The sequence below is a fragment of the Phocoena sinus genome, chromosome 8, assembly GCF_008692025.1.
Source record: "Phocoena sinus isolate mPhoSin1 chromosome 8, mPhoSin1.pri, whole genome shotgun sequence".
In the NCBI taxonomy this organism is placed as follows: domain Eukaryota; kingdom Metazoa; phylum Chordata; class Mammalia; order Artiodactyla; family Phocoenidae; genus Phocoena; species Phocoena sinus.
The window spans coordinates 13668377-13683230 of record NC_045770.1 but is presented as its reverse complement, the minus strand read 5'-3'; the positions used below and the strand labels follow the sequence as shown (position 1 = coordinate 13683230).

Sequence of the window (14854 nt, the reverse complement as noted above, 5' to 3'; positions counted from 1 at the left end):
TTGTCGGTGTCCAGATACGTGCGCGGTCCCCCCTAACTGTCGCGTGCGCTCCTTCCCCTCACCTTTTCCAGCCAGACTGCATTTGGCGGTACTGGCGACGGGCTGGGTTTGTGCGCAATGAGGGTTCCCAGAGAAAAACCCGCGCAACCGTAGTAGGACTTGCAGTGGCGCCTGCCGGCCGCTGGGGGCCGCGGGGGCCGCTGGGGCCGCTGGGTTCGCCCCGCCCCTGAGGGGGTCAGAGGTCACCAGACGGCGAAGAAGAGGCTGCGCGTTGCGGATTCCCTGGTCCTGGGTAGATGGCGCCGGCGGAGCGCTGCCCTGTTTGCCGCCAGACCTTCTTCTGCGGCCGCGGACACGTCTACAGTCGCAAGCACCAGCGGCAGCTGAAGGTGGCTTTGGAGCGGCTTCTGCCTCAGGTGCGGACGCGAGGCTGGAGGAAACCCTGGACAGGACGGGGCGGGAATGGGGGCGGGGCTGTGAGGGCCCGAGGGGGTGGGATCTGGGGGTCCCGCCGGGGTCCTACTTAGCCTCTTCCCCTTGGTACCCTCTCCGCGGCAGGTGGAGGCCGCCCGCAAGGCCGTCCGCGCCGCTCAGGTGGAGCGTTACGTGCCCGAGCACGAGCGGTGCTGCTGGTGCCTGTGCTGCGGCTGTGAGGTGAGGAAACACCTGAGCCACGGAAACCTGACCGTGCTGCATGGGGGGCTGCTGGAGCATCTGGCCAGGTGAGCTCCGGGCCGGGAGCCGCATACAACAGTCGTGTACGTTTGTGGGAGGGAGGATTTAGGGTGGGTGAGAGGAAGAACGCTTTTGTGATTTGATTGAGTCATCTTGTAGGCATTGCCAGCCTTGAAGGTAGCGGGCTTACGGCTGCCATGGTCCCAGTGGTGTTGGTGGTCTAGCTGGGAAAGTCAGCTGGGCAGGTTCAATCAAGGTTCCCTCCCATCACTTCCTCTCAGATTCTCACATTTTTATTGGAAGGGGGAGACTGGAGATCTTGAAGAGACTACTATCAGTATTCTCTCAGCCTTGCACAGAGACAGAAACCCAGATGTCAGTTTGCATTATTTATCTAATGCCTAGATATCTGTGTAATATTCTGCAGTCTATCATTGAGATTACTTGTCCTTTCCATTCTCAGTCCAGAGCACAAGAAAGCAACCAACAGATTCTGGTGGGAGAACAAGGCTGAGTTCCAGATGAAAGAGAAGTTTTTGATCTCCCCCCAGGATTATGCACGGTAAGTCACTACTTCACATGATGAAGTAGCAGAGTGTGGATTCTCTGGGCCTGTGTCAGGTACTGGAGCTTCTTCTACTGCTTGGGAAGTTTAGTAAGGACTTCATTAGTAACCATTGTCTTTGTAGCACTCATTATCCTAGGCACCATATTGGACACAAAAGAAATATGACAGAGTCCTTGAAAGGTTTATAATCTAGTTGGGGGGGGATTTACAATGTATTTAGCAAATAGAGGATAGTGTATAATTAAAGCTGACCATAATCAACTACTTAAATGTATGACACAGAAACTACTAAGGTTCTTTAGGAGCAGAAGATGCTTTTTATAGTGTGCAAGAAACTGGTGCTCACCCAGTGCCCACTTTTAATAGTTTTGGACTCTATTTTAACTGGCCTCGGAGGACCCCAAGGAACCGGATTGTAGGAAGCTGGACAGCACAGAGAGGGAGTGAGCCCTGACTGCCTCAGGAAGAGGACTCAGGCAGCCTCACATCATCACTTTTATTGGGACCATATTGAGATTGTGGAGTGTGGAACCCAAGGGGATCCCAAAGCCAAAGTTAAGAAAACACATGGTGTTTGTTATTTCTTTCTACCCAATGTGGAGAATAATGAGGAAATAAGAAATGCCTAAATCCCACCACCTTGCCTTAAAATCTGTGGTTCAGACTGGGAGGAGATAAGAAACTGAGGCCACTCACTCCTCACACCCTGGCTCAGCTCCATATGGTTTTTGGTGGGTGAATAAAGGATAGTTGAGCAGCAAAGGTTATAATTGAGAATTATGAGGATGGACTCTTTGAACTTTTTATTTAAATATAATTTGACTTTTGAGCTTTATAAATTTCAAGCTCACACAAGGCCAGGCCAAGCCTGACTGATTTGACCAGTAAAGATACAATGAGCCACTTTTATTATTTAATCTTTTTTTTTAATAAAAAAATTTATTTTTGGCTGCGTCTGGTCTTTGTTGCTGCACGCAGACTTTCTCTAGTTGCGGCAAGTGGGGGCTACTGTTCATTGCGGTGCATGCACGGGCTTCTCACTGTAGTGGCTTCTCTTGTTGTGGAGCACAGGCTTTAGGTGTGCAGGCTTCAGTCGCTGTGGCTCGCAGGCTCTAGAGCACAGGCTCAGTAGTTGTGGTGCACAGGCTTAGTTGCTCCGTGGCATGTGGGATCTTCCCAGACCAGGGCTCAAACCCGTGTCCGCTGCATTGGCAGGCGGATTCTTTTTTTTTTTTTGGCAGGCGGATTCTTAACCACTGCGCCACCAGGGAAGTCCTAATCATTATTTTAAAAGATTAGTCTTTTTATTTGGCTGCATCGGGTCTTAGTGCCGGCATGCAGGATCTTCATTGCAGCACGCAGGCTTCTCTCTAGTTCTGGTGCGTGCAGGCTCCAGAGCACGTGGGCACTCTAGTTGTGGCACGTATGGACTCAGTAGTTGCAGCATGTGGGATCTTAGTTCCCCGACCAGGGATCAAACCCAAGTCCCCTGCATTGGAAGGGGGATTCTTAACCACTGGACCACCAGGAAAGTCCCACAGTAAGCTACTTTTAGATTCAGGCAGTTTGTTACATAGGCAGTGAAAAGAGTAAGCCCGAAGTGCCAGCTTCCCAGGTTGTCCAACACACCAAAAAGGACCATACTGATACAAATAGGGCTGGGTGACTGCAGTGTGAGCTGTGCGATACTTTTGCTGGGGAGCCAAGTCTAGACTGCAGCTACGTGCTTTTATATCTACAGCTCAAACCTGAGAGCACAAAGTCCCATACCCCATCAGAACTGAGAGTTGATGAGAAACTGTTTCATAATGGTCTCCCATGAGAGATAGGGAGACGAGTGGGAGATGGCCTCCTAGCAGTTCCTTTCAGGCCTCCTGTCCTCTTGTGTTCCAGGAGGATCACGCAGACCTTCAGCCAAAACTCTGATAAGCTGCAGTTCAAGGCTTTGCCTGTAAGGATACATGCAAGGCTGCCAGGGCACCTTGATAGAGCCATTCCCCTACATAAACGTTTTACATATTAAAATTAGGCAAAAAGGCTATAAGCTCGTGTGCAGTGGCGGCGTCGGCAGAGTAGTCGGCAGCGGCTGCAAGAGTTTGGCGACATGTCTCACACCATTTTGCTGGTACAGCCTACCAAGAGGCCAGAAGGCAGAACTTATGCTATGAATCTGTGAATGAATGCATGGAAGGTGTTTGTGTAATGTATGAAGAACATCTGAAGACAGTGAATCCCAACAGCCCCCCTATCACGTATGGTATCAGTTATTTGATTTTACTGATGACCTGGAAGACCTCAGCTGCCTTGTTTACTGAGCTGATACCCAGACATACCAGCCTTATAACAAAGACTGGATTAGAGAGATTTATACGCTCCTTCATCATATAGTTGAGTTTGGAAGCATTAGGGGGATGGGGGTGGGCTTGGAACACAGGTGTGCACAGAGTGCTGTAGAAGAAGTTTTTATTATAGTAATCCAGTTTCCATTTTGGTATACGCTAGCCAGGGTTGAATGTATTAGATGAAATGTGAGGATCTTGTTCAATCAAACTCCTTTTGCCCCCTTCTCCCCCTCCCTTTCTAACTTAAAACATTTTCATGATGATTTAGATGGAAGTTGGTTTTTGTCAGTTACTGTTGGTTCCAGTCCTTCAAACTGTTCGTATCTAACATTCACTGTACTAAGAACCCTTCTTCCAATCGGGGCGGGGGGTGGTGATGCAGTCTAGTTACGTCCTCAAGACAGTCTGAGTGAAAAACAGAGAAATGTCCTCTAGTTATAGTTTCAAAAAATAATAATAAAATTAGGCAAACAAAGACAGTTATATTAATTATATATCAGTTGATAACAATGATGAAAGAGTAAGAATTCAAGTAGCATTTGAACACAAAAACCTGACTGTACACCCTTAGGTTTTCTGAGGACTAACGAACTGCAAAGAAACCTTGAGCTTTGCTTAGTAGTCTTATTGCTGATAGCAGCATTGGTGTTATTCGGATACCTTTGTATTGTAGGATAAAAACAACTGCAAATATATTGTTGCCCCAAATATGGGACAATTTGGACATCAATAAAGGGAAATTGATTCTCTTAAGTATGGTAATGGTTTCATAGGCTGTTCCTGTTCCCAGGAGATGCTGAAAAATTTAGAATTAAGTCTCATGTTCTTGGCAGAAAGGCAATGTGTTTATAAGCAAACTGGAGCCAGTATGGCGAAATGTTTACAGTGAATCTCGGGGAGAGGTACATGGGTGTTCATTGTACTATTTTGTTTCTGGGAGTTTGACACTACCCAAAATTCAGAGAAAAATGATCTACTGAGGATCTTTTCACAACTGACCGGGACTTGCCCTTTTTCTTTTTAGATTCAAGAAGTCCATGGTGAAAAGTCTGGATTCCTATGAGGAAAAAGAGGATGAAGTGATTAAAGAGGTGAGTTAAAGGAAAGGCCTCTGAAGGACCCAGCCCCCCCCCCCACCACCATTTTGTACTAAGCAGCCTCTCTCCCACAGATGGCAGCTCAGATCCGTGAGGTGGAGCACAGCCGGCAGGAGGTGGTTCGGTCTGTCTTAGAGGTTGGTTTCCCTCGGAGGAGCCAGAGCAGTATCCAAATCCACTGATTCCTGCTTCTCCCAGGTCCAACATTTCACCTACCAGCTCTTCTTATGAGAATTCATGGACTCCATGCTTTATCTGCTCGGCTTGAATTCCCTTACCTGCCCACCAGGGTGCAGGCCTTTGTCAGTGGAGATGATGTGGGCCAGGCTGGGGGAAGGGAGGCAGGGAGGGAGGGAGGGAAGTTTGCAAGATATGGGCAGTACCCTCAGTATGTCAATTTGTTTACTTCTGGAGGGTGGGAGCATGGCCTAGGCAAATTCTTAAGCATTCTAGACACATTTATTTTTCCTGAATCAAACTCAGCCTCAGACAGTGCCAGACCCGGAAGAGGGCTCTTCGGCACCTGGAAGCTGGAAAGGGACAAACAGGTAAGACTGTTAGGAAACCTCTTATTGGGAATTCTGACATCTCTTAGAACATTCTGTAACTTTGGCTGGGAAAAGGGAACAAATCTCATCTTTGCTATCCTCATGGCTCAAGGACCTTGTCTGCCAGCCTGGCTCCTCTTTGTCTTTTTCAGCCAAGTAGCCTCCACCTCACAGCAGCCCTCCTATGTGGACCTGCCACCAGCCCCAGAGCTTGACTGGATGGAGACAGGACAACCGCTGACATTCATTGGCCATCATCAGGTACAATGGATACGAAAGTTGGGAAAGGGCCAGTGCCCCCTCAGTTCCCAGGACACCCACCTCTCCTGGCTTTTCTGTGTATTCTGGCCTTTCCTGTCTTAGCAGGCTTTTCCCTCTTGCTGCCCTATCCCATAGTATCATGTTCTTAGACTTTTTCATCACCCTCCATGGTGATCTTATCCACACACTGCCCCAATTGCCACATAGAAGTACCAACTCCTAAATCTCATCCTGTGCAGAATCCAGTTCCAGCTCAATACGGGACATTTATAGATGCCCCACAGGCACCTGAAGCCACGCCACCACTCCTGTGTCTCCATTAACTGCAGATGCAGATCCTCATCTCCTCCTTTCATTTTTTACATTCCCTCAATGAGTATGTCACCTATTTTATCTCCTGAATACAAGCTGGTCTCTATTCCACCTTGGAACAATTCCTACTACTGCAATCTTGTCCCAAACACAACAGAAAATAATCGCATCACCTGCTATCTTACATTCTATCCTCCAGCTGCACTGTGCTCCTCCTTGCTTTTGAACATGTAATTGCCATTGTCTTAAATGATGTGCTTTCCTTCTCTCACCATCTACTTAACCCTCACCTTCCTTCAGCTCTTAGCTTGAATGTCACTTTTTCATGGAAAACTGTTATTAATGGATGTAGCCCCATGTAAAAAGCTGTGAATGTAATTTGTGTAATTCATACTTCTCTTTCCCAGTAGTATGTATGCTCTGTAAGAAAAGGGTTTCGTTTACCTACCATCTAGTAGGCACTTATTTTTGGACATCTCTGCTACTAAGACCTTGAGTCTGGTGAGGGCAAGACTGTCTTTCAGTGATTTGCTGTGCTCTGTAAGATTTAACATCAACCCAGTGCAGAACTAGCGTCATGGCAGTGGTTCCATCCACCTCCAGTAAAATTTCTTCCTCTAGGCTATGAGTATCCTATCATCTCTTGGCTTTCTTATGATTTTTTCCCATTTCCAACTACAGGATACACCAGGAATTGGTAACATCCACTCAGGTAAGACCCACAGCAGTATTTCTCAAACTGTAAGAAGCTTTTTTTTTTTTTAAAGAATAAAGTTGATTAAGATACAGCACTGTCAGTCAACTTGGGATCTTTGAGACACACCTGAGTTCTAGGCCTTTTCACTGGTAGAAGGGTATCGAAGACACATAAGTCAAATGTGTCTGAGTAACTCAGGAAAGTAACAGATGTACATTCACCTGTTTACCGGATTTTTTTTTTTTTAAACTTTCAGATCTAAGGTGTTTTAAACTTAGAAAATGTCAGACATGGTAATTCTTTTTTTTTTTTTTTTTTTTGCTGTACGCGGGCCTCACTATTGTGGCCTCTGCCGTTGCGGAGCACAGGCTCCAGACGCGCAGGCTCAGCGGCCATGGCTCAGAGGCCCAGCCGCTCCGTGGCATGTGGGATCTTCCCAGACCGGGGCACGAACCCGTGTCCCCTACATCGGCAGGCAAACTCTCAACCACTGCGCCACCAGGGAAGCCCCTGACATGGTAATTCTTATAAGGGTTTTTGTTCAACCACTATATGAGTGTGTGTTAAAGTGTTTTTTAAAATAATACACTTAATAGTGAAAATAAAGAGTATAAACAACAAGGTCCTACTGTATAGCAGAGGGAACTATATTTAATATCCTGTGATAAACTGTTATGGAAAAGAATATGAAAAAGAATACATATATAACTGAGTCGCTTTGCTGTACAGCAGAAATTAACACAACATTGTAAATCAACTATACTTCAATAAAATAAATTTTAAAAATAAAACTCGTTGCAATTGAGGGCCAGAGAAGTCTCTATACCGTACACACTGCCCACCATGGCATTAGCCATGCTACAGCCACTCGTCTCCTTGTATTTCAACTAAGGGAAAAAGTACTTTGCTTGAAAAATGGAAGATTACAAACTTTAGCATAACAAACTAAAGCGTAACAAACTAAAGCAAAGTAAAGCAGCATCTGATGAAGGATGTGTATTCTCAATATATGAAAACCTCTCTCAACACTCAATAAAGGCATATAAAAAGATGCTCATCAAAATGGCTGAAACTAGGACTTCCCTGGCGGTCCAGTGGTTAAGGCTCCACACTCTCAATGCAGGGAGCACGCATTTAATCCCTGGTCAGGGAACAATACCATATGCCACGTGGCGTGGCCAAAGAATTAAAAACGGCTAAAGGCTGCCCATTTATATATGCAGGCGCTCTCATACACTGCTGGTGGGGATGCAAACTGGCGTAACTACTTTGGAAAACAGTTTGGCAGCTTCTTTAAAAGTTGAAAAAAAATCCCAATGTGCCTCAGCCAATGAACACTTCAAAAAATAGTAACAAAGAAGGAACGATTGAAAACACGTGTAACACAAAAACCTCAAAGTAACTATGCTAAAAGGTACACAAGGGTACATAATATATGCCATTTATACAACATTACGGAAAACGCAAACCTATAGCAACAGAAAGCACACCAGTGGCTGCCTGGGAAGAGGGGTATAAGGGAAGTGTGCTAGAAAATATTTTAAAGGGGCACAAGGATACATGGTGGTGGTGATTTCATCCCAGACATTTCAAATTGCACACTTCAAATGTGTGTAGTTTGTCAGGCATGTATTGCTATATTGATACAGCTGTACTGATACAGCTATTAAGTATCAGCACCTTTTAAATTAGCCTAGGCCCCTCAACTTCCCATGGTCCAGAATTCCTGGGTTTTGTTTATAAACATTTATAATTTTCAATTAGGTAGGAACTTATAGCTAGCTATGTTCCACAACAGCCTGAAGGTTAAAAACTTTTTTTTAAGTGCTTTCATTTCTACTTAAAGGGTCTTCCTTTTCCAGGTGCCACACCTCCCTGGATGGTCCAAGATGAGGACTGTAGCTCTGGGAACCAACAAATAGGACCCTCCTATGAAGAGTTTCTCAAAGAAAGTAAGTTAACTAATTCAGAAATAGTGATGGGTTCTTTAAGTCTTCCTACTCAAATAAAACTGCTTATTGTAGAGGAAAAACAGAAATTGAAGAAACTCCCACCAGACAGAGTTGGGGCCAACTTTGATCATAACTCCAGTACCGGTGCAGGCTGGCTGCCCTCTTTTGGCCGGGTCTGGAATAATGGACGCCGCTGGCAATCCAGGTATGGGCCCAGTGTCAGGACCCCAACCCACTCCCCCTTGGAGATCTCACCCTTCGTCCTGCTAACCCTTCATTTCCTTTCAGGCATCAATTCAAAACTGAAGCCGCAGCAAGAAACAAACAGCAGTCACATAAAAAGAAAAGTTAATGGTTTCCTAATACATTTTCAACCACCATAATGCTCAAAGCCAAATCAACAAGCCGATACCTACTATTATCCTTTGTAACTGCCTTTCTTAGGAAACAGACATGCCCATTTATTTGATTTAATAAAGTTTTATTTTTCCAAATATACAGCTAGTGGGACCTGTAAAAAAAAAAAAAAATCCAAGAATCAGAACTATAGAGCCTCGTGAAGGGATGCATACTTCCTACACCATGAACCCCTGGGTTCTTGCTCACCTGTTCATGCATCTTCACCAGCAGCTGGAGCATCTCCACCCTTAGTATTTCTGGTGTAAATTACTTGAGCTCTGTGCTTTGAAACCAGTTTAATAAGTCCTAGAAAGAAAGCATAAAGTTTTCACACAATAGTACTATGAAATACTTAATAAGACACTAGAAATATCTGTTTTATATTCCATCCCAAAAGAGAAATGCTGAATTTTAAGCGTGAGTTTAGGAGGCATGCCTACATTTCTTGGTTATAATCTAATTTGACTTACCCTTTTAAAACAAGGGACTCACCACCTGCTCTTGGGATGGCCACCTTCACAGCACTTTACTATAACTTGAAAATCACTGTTTCCATTATTGGGCACTAACCAATAACCTAGATAACATGTTAGAATTACATTACTAACAACCACCTATTGCATTTAAGATGGCTAGCACGGTCAGGCCAATTTAAGGTGCAAAAGCATACAAATCAGTACAACACACCCCTCTCACCTTTACTAAGCAGCTCCTGCAAGGCTGCCCTGGCCAGGGAGCCACGAATCTTCAGTCTCTCAGAGACGACAGCTGGAGTTATAAGCTTATAGTTGGGAACTTCTTTACAGAGTTTGTCATATGTTGCTTTGTCAAACAAGACTAGGTTATTGAGCTTGTCCCGAACTTTGCCTTTGGACCACTTCTGCTCACCAAAAAAAAAAAAAAAAAAATCAGTGCTCTATTCTTCCCTCCTCTGGAACAACCTGCCTCAAAGAACTGTTACTTGGTTGTACGGCTATACTGAGAGAGTGGCTCTATTCCTTGGCCTGCAGAAATCTATGAAATGCAGAATTTGCAGAAACTCTGCAAATTAAGATTCAAATAATTAGAAAGCCAGAATTCAAAGCAAAAAGAGACCCTGGTCGTCGTTAAGGGCATCAAAGACACATCTGGTTGGGGGCGGGGGGGGGGAGGGGAACCTATTATTGAGACTTTCAGATACTGACTGAGCCCCACGGAACCAACTAAAATAACACTATGTGCTGCGTATCAAAATAAATGCTCTGTACACATCTAATTTCTAAACAGCGTATATGACCCCATTCTCCAAATAACGAAAAAACAGAATGCTGATGAGAGCATAAGCTGTAATAACCTGACTCTAGACCCCACAACCTTACAAGCCATCTGCTAGGTGTCACTTAATATATCGATAAGGGACGGGTGCCCGCAGCCTCCCTCAACGTTCAAGCGACTGACTCCTACCTTCTTTTTGGCTTTACCCCCAGACTTGTTCACTGGGTCTTTGTCTTTCTTGGCCGACTTTCCGGCATCTTTCTTCTTCTTGTCATCCTTGGGCGGCTACAGAAGAAAAGCGGGAATACTGCCAGGTCTCAAGGCAGCCCCACGCTCCCCCTACCCCTGCGCTCCACCTCACCCCCCCGCCCAGACTCCACTGACGGAGCACATGGAGGAAGCAATAGCCCGCCCGCCTCGACACGAGGCCCGGAAGTTCTGGGGGCCCTCCTCCCATCCCGCCCCAAATGCGCGCCGGCACCGCCGGCTCCCGAAACCACGCCGGCTGTCCCCGAACAGAGCTCTCACCATAGCGAAGCCGGGAAAGCAACTGCCACCACCTCGCCTCCCTAAGATGTCTGACGAAAAGGAAGTGTGTCTAGCGAAGAAGCCCAGAAACCTCCGCCTGCAGCGAGTGCTTCCGGGGTAAGGGGCGGGACCGCGCGGAGGAAGTCCGGAGGCGCAGGCCTGACTCAGGCCCGGAACTGGCTGCGGGCAGTGCGAGCTTACCCTGCAGCCGGAGGCACGCGAGGCTGCCCCTACCTTTTGCGCTTTGCGACTAGTTGTGAGGCAGTCACACGTTACTGTTTCGTGACACTAAAAACCTGGGAAAAGGGACGGAAAACAATTTTCTAGATCCCGACAGCTAACCTCCCAGCGTTACTGACAGCCAGGCGTGCTCCAAGTGCGCAAGCGCCGCAGCGTGCCGCGCTCCCGGGTCGAGAGGGAACGAGCGGCCGGGGCGCCGGGGGCAGGTCCTGTGCTGCGGTTCCGGGGCGGGGCCGGGAGGGGGAGGCAGTCCCGCAGTAGCGGCGGCAGCGATGGCGATTTTCAGTGTGTTTGTGGTGAACAAAGCTGGAGGCCTCATTTACCAGTTGGACAGCTACGCGCCACGGGCCGAGGCTGAGAAAACTTTCAGTTACCCGCTTGATCTGCTGCTCAAACTGCATGACGATCGTGTGCTGGTTGCCTTCGGCCAGCGCGACGGCATCCGGGGTGGGTTAGGCTCGGGCCTGGGGGGCGGGGTCCGGTGCCGCCGTTGTGGGCCGGTGTCTCTGGGCTGGGGGCGGAGGGGGTGAGGAATTGGGGCCGGGTCCATTGTCGCCTTGATGGGATCTCCAAGCTGAGGCTTCGTTGACGCTTAGCCTCGGCTCTGCAGTGGGCCACGCAGTGCTGGCCATCAATGGTGTGGATGTGAGCGGCAAGTACACGGCCGATGGGAAAGAGGTGCTGGAGTACCTGGGCAACCCTGCTAACTACCCGGTGTCCATTCGATTCGGCCGGCCTCGCCTCACCTCCAATGAGAAGCTCATGCTGGCCTCCATGTTCCACTCGTAAGTCTCACAACCCTTCCTAGATTTTGTCGTTCTGCACTTGGCTCATAGGCTGGCTGGATTAGTGTGTTTCTGCACTCAGAGACTTCCTGAGCGGCGGTGCTTACCTTCCTCCTTCTAAATCCTCAGTTCTTGTGTCATGAAAAGAATTGATCCAGTATGACTAGGCTGTAGGTAATGCTGGCAGTGGTGTGATTTTGTTTGCTTAAGTCACCTTCTCTTTTCTGAGTCTTAAGTTTCTTCATCTTTAAAGTAAGGCAATTGAGCTAAATGATCTTTAAGATCTTTTCTTGCTGTCAATTATGGTATGAGATGTGCTGGATATGCATAGTCACGGGGTGAGTAAACGTGGCACATAGTCCCAGAGTGTTAATTTCACCCAAAGTTTTCAATGTACAATGTTTTGTAGCAAAGTATGAATGTAGAATACATGCAGAATTCAAATAAAATTTTAAGTAATTTTGATACTGCTGCCAGGCAGTTCACACTGCTGCTTCTGACTATCTCAAGCTGTAATTTGAACTCTTCAGAAGATAAGGGTCATTTCAGCGGAAAAGTTCGAGAAGCACTTCTTCCTTATAGCAATGAGGTGCATTCCCAACTTTGCCTCCTTTGCAAATAGGCTGTTCGCAATCGGCTCCCAGCTGTCTCCTGAACAGGGCAGCTCAGGCATTGAGATGCTGGAGACAGACACATTCAAACTGCACTGCTTCCAGACATTGACAGGTACGCATCTCTAGATAGGTCAAGGGGATGCGATGGGGCAGGTTGGGAGAACGGATTGGCCCAAGTTGGGTTTGGTAAGCAAGGGAGTGTTGGTCAGCCTTTTCTGGGACAACCGCACAGACAGTTACTTGTTTTGTGAATCTAAAGGCAATATTTAATCTGTTTTGTCCATGCCACTGAGCATCATCCTGTCCACAGATAAAACTCACCTTAATGTTATCTCATGTTGCACACGTTTTGGAAGGTGTGTTGTTCCAAAATGAAATTTGAATGTGAAATGGAAATGACCTTTGGATCGTGACTGTCATTGCATCACTCGCTGAAGGCAGATCATTGAAAACTGCCTGAGTTTGTTCCTTGCCTGGCACTTTCTGCTGAGGGGCCCCCAGGCCAGAAGTAAGCGACAGGGCTAGGACCCAAAGCCTGGTCACTCAGTCAGCAACTGATGCAACAAAGTCATTTCACTTCTCTGCTCTCACCTGTAGATTCAAAATCTTGCTTTTCGTGCTTTATGTAGCAATAAGGATAACATTTAAGTGGGCATATGAAAGTGCTGTACAAACAAAGGACAGCATTATTTGCTGCATTCTCTACCCTTTGGTAATCATTACTGGTCCCTCTCCAGGGATAAAGTTTGTGGTGCTGGCGGATCCTAGGCAGGCTGGGATAGATTCTCTTCTCCGAAAGATTTATGAGATTTACTCAGACTTTGCCCTGAAGAATCCATTTTACTCCCTGGAAATGCCCATCAGGTATGTGGCCCCACTTCCCAGATTCTGGTCCAAGCCTCCTTGTTCCCCCTCCCTGTGTGCTTTTCCCCAATGTCATTTTGAAGTGTAATAGGGGTTATTTTTTGTCTTTTTTTTGTGGTACACGGGCCTCTCACTGTTGTGGCCTCTCCCGCTGCGGAGCACAGGCTCCGGACGCACAGGCTTAGCGGCCATGGCTCACAGGCCCAGGCGCTCCGCGGCATGTGGGATCCTCCCAGACCGGGGCACGAACCCGTGTCCCCTGCATCGGCAGGCAGAGTCTCAACCACTGCGCCACCAGGGAAGCCCTAGAGTTATTTTTAAATAAAACAAAAGTAACTAGCCTTTTACTTACTTATTTTTTGGAGAAGCCAAAGACTTTCCTTGGGGTTTATGTCTTTCTTCAAGCAGAGTTTCCACTGGCTCTGCCTCTGCACCCAAGGTGGGGAGAGAGCCAGGCCTCACACTTTGTCCTTATTTGTGCTTCCTGGGTCTGGCCTAGGTGTGAGCTGTTTGACCAGAACCTGAAGTTAGCCCTGGAGGTGGCAGAGAAGGCTGGAACTTTTGGACCTGGGTCTTAGGCTGAACCTGCAGTGGACCCCTCCCCCACTCCCCGCATATTCTTGAGAGATCCTGCAACAGGGGTCCTGCTGTTTCCACTCCGATGGCGAGCCCAGCGGCATTTGTTAGTGCACTTGAAAATGGGAGGTTGCTGAGCCTGATGACATGTGCCGATGCCCGAGCCTTAATACCATGCTCTCTTTCCTCCTGTATCTGTCATGGTCCTACTTCCCAACTCTGTACAGATTATTTATGAAGGAGGTAGGCCCATAAATGCTATAATAAACATTCCTTTGATCTCAGTGTTTGCTATCCTAATTGATGGTTTGGGGGAAAAGCCTCAGGAGGGGAGACAGGAATGATAAGGGAATTCTGGGAAAATGAGATACTATGTTCTAGTAGAAAACAAAACAAATATATGTTCATTAAGTGAATGAATGAACATGGGACTTTGAATCAGGAGCCTTGGTCCTAGTTCCAGAATCGCTACTGACTTCCTAGGTGGTGGGTATGGTGGTGATGATGATAATGAAATGATGATGGAATATTTGTCAAGTGCTTACAGCCATGTTTTTTTTTTTTTTTTTCAAATTTTATTTATTTATTTGTTTATTTATGGCTGTGTTGGCTCCTCGTTTCTGTGCGAGGGCTTTCTCTAGTTGTGGCAAGCGGGGGCCACTCTTCATCGCAGTGCGCGGGCCTCTCACTACCGCGGCCTCTCTTGTTGCGGAGCGCACGCTCCAGACGCGCAGGCTCAGTAATTGTGGCTCACGGAGCTAGTCGCTCCGCGGCATGTGGGAACTTCCCAGACCAGGGCTCTAACCCGTGTCCCCTGCATCGGCAGGCAGATTCTCAACCGCTGCGCCACCAGGGAAGCCCTACAGCCATGTTTTACTGCTTTATCTCACTTAATCCTCTCCCTTACCTCAGGGGGTACCTTCTGTTTCTATTACGGATGAGCTTCAGCAAGCAATGTACAAACTGTCTGCCTCAAAGTCTCAAAGCTAGTTACAGCAGACTGAGTTTGAACCCAGGCTTTCTGACTACACTGTTATCTCCCTCCATCAAATTACTTAACCTGCCTGGCACCCAGTAGTTTCATCTTCAAAATGTTCATTGAATTACGCAGTATGAAGTTGAAGGCGGTAGAGACATGAGCT

The 14854-nt window shown here is 47.1% G+C and overlaps 3 protein-coding genes across 6 annotated transcripts; 2 read left to right on the top strand and 1 right to left on the bottom strand.

Annotated features, from left to right (window-relative positions):
• The first annotated feature begins 237 nt into the window (after positions 1-237).
• On the top strand, positions 238-8961 carry CCDC84 (coiled-coil domain containing 84). Of its 4 annotated transcripts, XM_032640266.1 has the most exons (11): positions 238-416; positions 559-722; positions 1139-1237; positions 4610-4676; positions 4757-4819; positions 5166-5230; positions 5383-5491; positions 6485-6515; positions 8363-8452; positions 8525-8657; positions 8741-8961. In XM_032640266.1, exons 1-11 carry the CDS (start codon positions 297-299, stop codon positions 8802-8804), a joined length of 1005 nt encoding a protein of 334 aa, XP_032496157.1. In that variant the 5' UTR covers positions 238-296; the 3' UTR covers positions 8805-8961. The 4 variants fall into 4 exon arrangements, with proteins under 4 accessions (XP_032496157.1, XP_032496155.1, XP_032496156.1 ...); XM_032640264.1 differs by having other exon boundaries at positions 241-416; positions 4757-4847; positions 5166-5491; positions 8741-8938; XM_032640265.1 differs by having other exon boundaries at positions 262-416; positions 8525-8859.
• Positions 8917-10768, bottom strand: RPS25 (ribosomal protein S25). Its single transcript, XM_032640268.1, has 5 exons — positions 10634-10768; positions 10295-10390; positions 9548-9731; positions 9059-9157; positions 8917-8963 (listed from the first exon to the last, which is right to left on the bottom strand). Exons 1-4 carry the CDS (start codon positions 10634-10636, stop codon positions 9063-9065), a joined length of 378 nt encoding a protein of 125 aa, XP_032496159.1. The 5' UTR covers positions 10637-10768; the 3' UTR covers positions 8917-8963; positions 9059-9062.
• On the top strand, positions 10761-13996 carry TRAPPC4 (trafficking protein particle complex 4). The gene is made up of 5 exons (XM_032640267.1): positions 10761-11320; positions 11484-11658; positions 12281-12384; positions 13010-13136; positions 13636-13996. The coding sequence occupies exons 1-5, from the start codon at positions 11146-11148 to the stop codon at positions 13712-13714; spliced, it is 660 nt and encodes a 219-aa protein (XP_032496158.1). The 5' UTR covers positions 10761-11145; the 3' UTR covers positions 13715-13996.
• Positions 13997-14854: the final 858 nt, after the last annotated feature.

What these genes read in the sequence shown, in the direction of transcription:
- TRAPPC4 (XM_032640267.1), top strand. Translation starts at nt 11,146, where the DNA reads ATGGCGATTTTCAGTGTGTTTGTGGTGAACAAAGCTGGAGGCCTCATT. An exon ending in CTGCTTCCAGACATTGACAG is followed by an intron (nt 12,385 to 13,009) that starts GTACGCATCTCT and finishes GTCCCTCTCCAG; the next exon opens with GGATAAAGTTTGTGGTGCTG. An exon ending in TCCCTGGAAATGCCCATCAG is followed by an intron (nt 13,137 to 13,635) that starts GTATGTGGCCCC and finishes GGTCTGGCCTAG; the next exon opens with GTGTGAGCTGTTTGACCAGA.
- CCDC84 (XM_032640263.1), top strand. Translation starts at nt 297, where the DNA reads ATGGCGCCGGCGGAGCGCTGCCCTGTTTGCCGCCAGACCTTCTTCTGC. An exon ending in TCCCCCCAGGATTATGCACG is followed by an intron (nt 1,238 to 4,609) that starts GTAAGTCACTAC and finishes TTTTCTTTTTAG; the next exon opens with ATTCAAGAAGTCCATGGTGA. An exon ending in TGGTTCGGTCTGTCTTAGAG is followed by an intron (nt 4,820 to 5,165) that starts GTTGGTTTCCCT and finishes AATCAAACTCAG; the next exon opens with CCTCAGACAGTGCCAGACCC.
- RPS25 (XM_032640268.1), bottom strand. An exon ending in GGGGTAAAGCCAAAAAGAAG is followed by an intron (nt 9,732 to 10,294) that starts GTAGGAGTCAGT and finishes TTTGGTGAGCAG; the next exon opens with AAGTGGTCCAAAGGCAAAGT. An exon ending in GCAGGAGCTGCTTAGTAAAG is followed by an intron (nt 9,158 to 9,547) that starts GTGAGAGGGGTG and finishes CTTTCTTTCTAG; the next exon opens with GACTTATTAAACTGGTTTCA.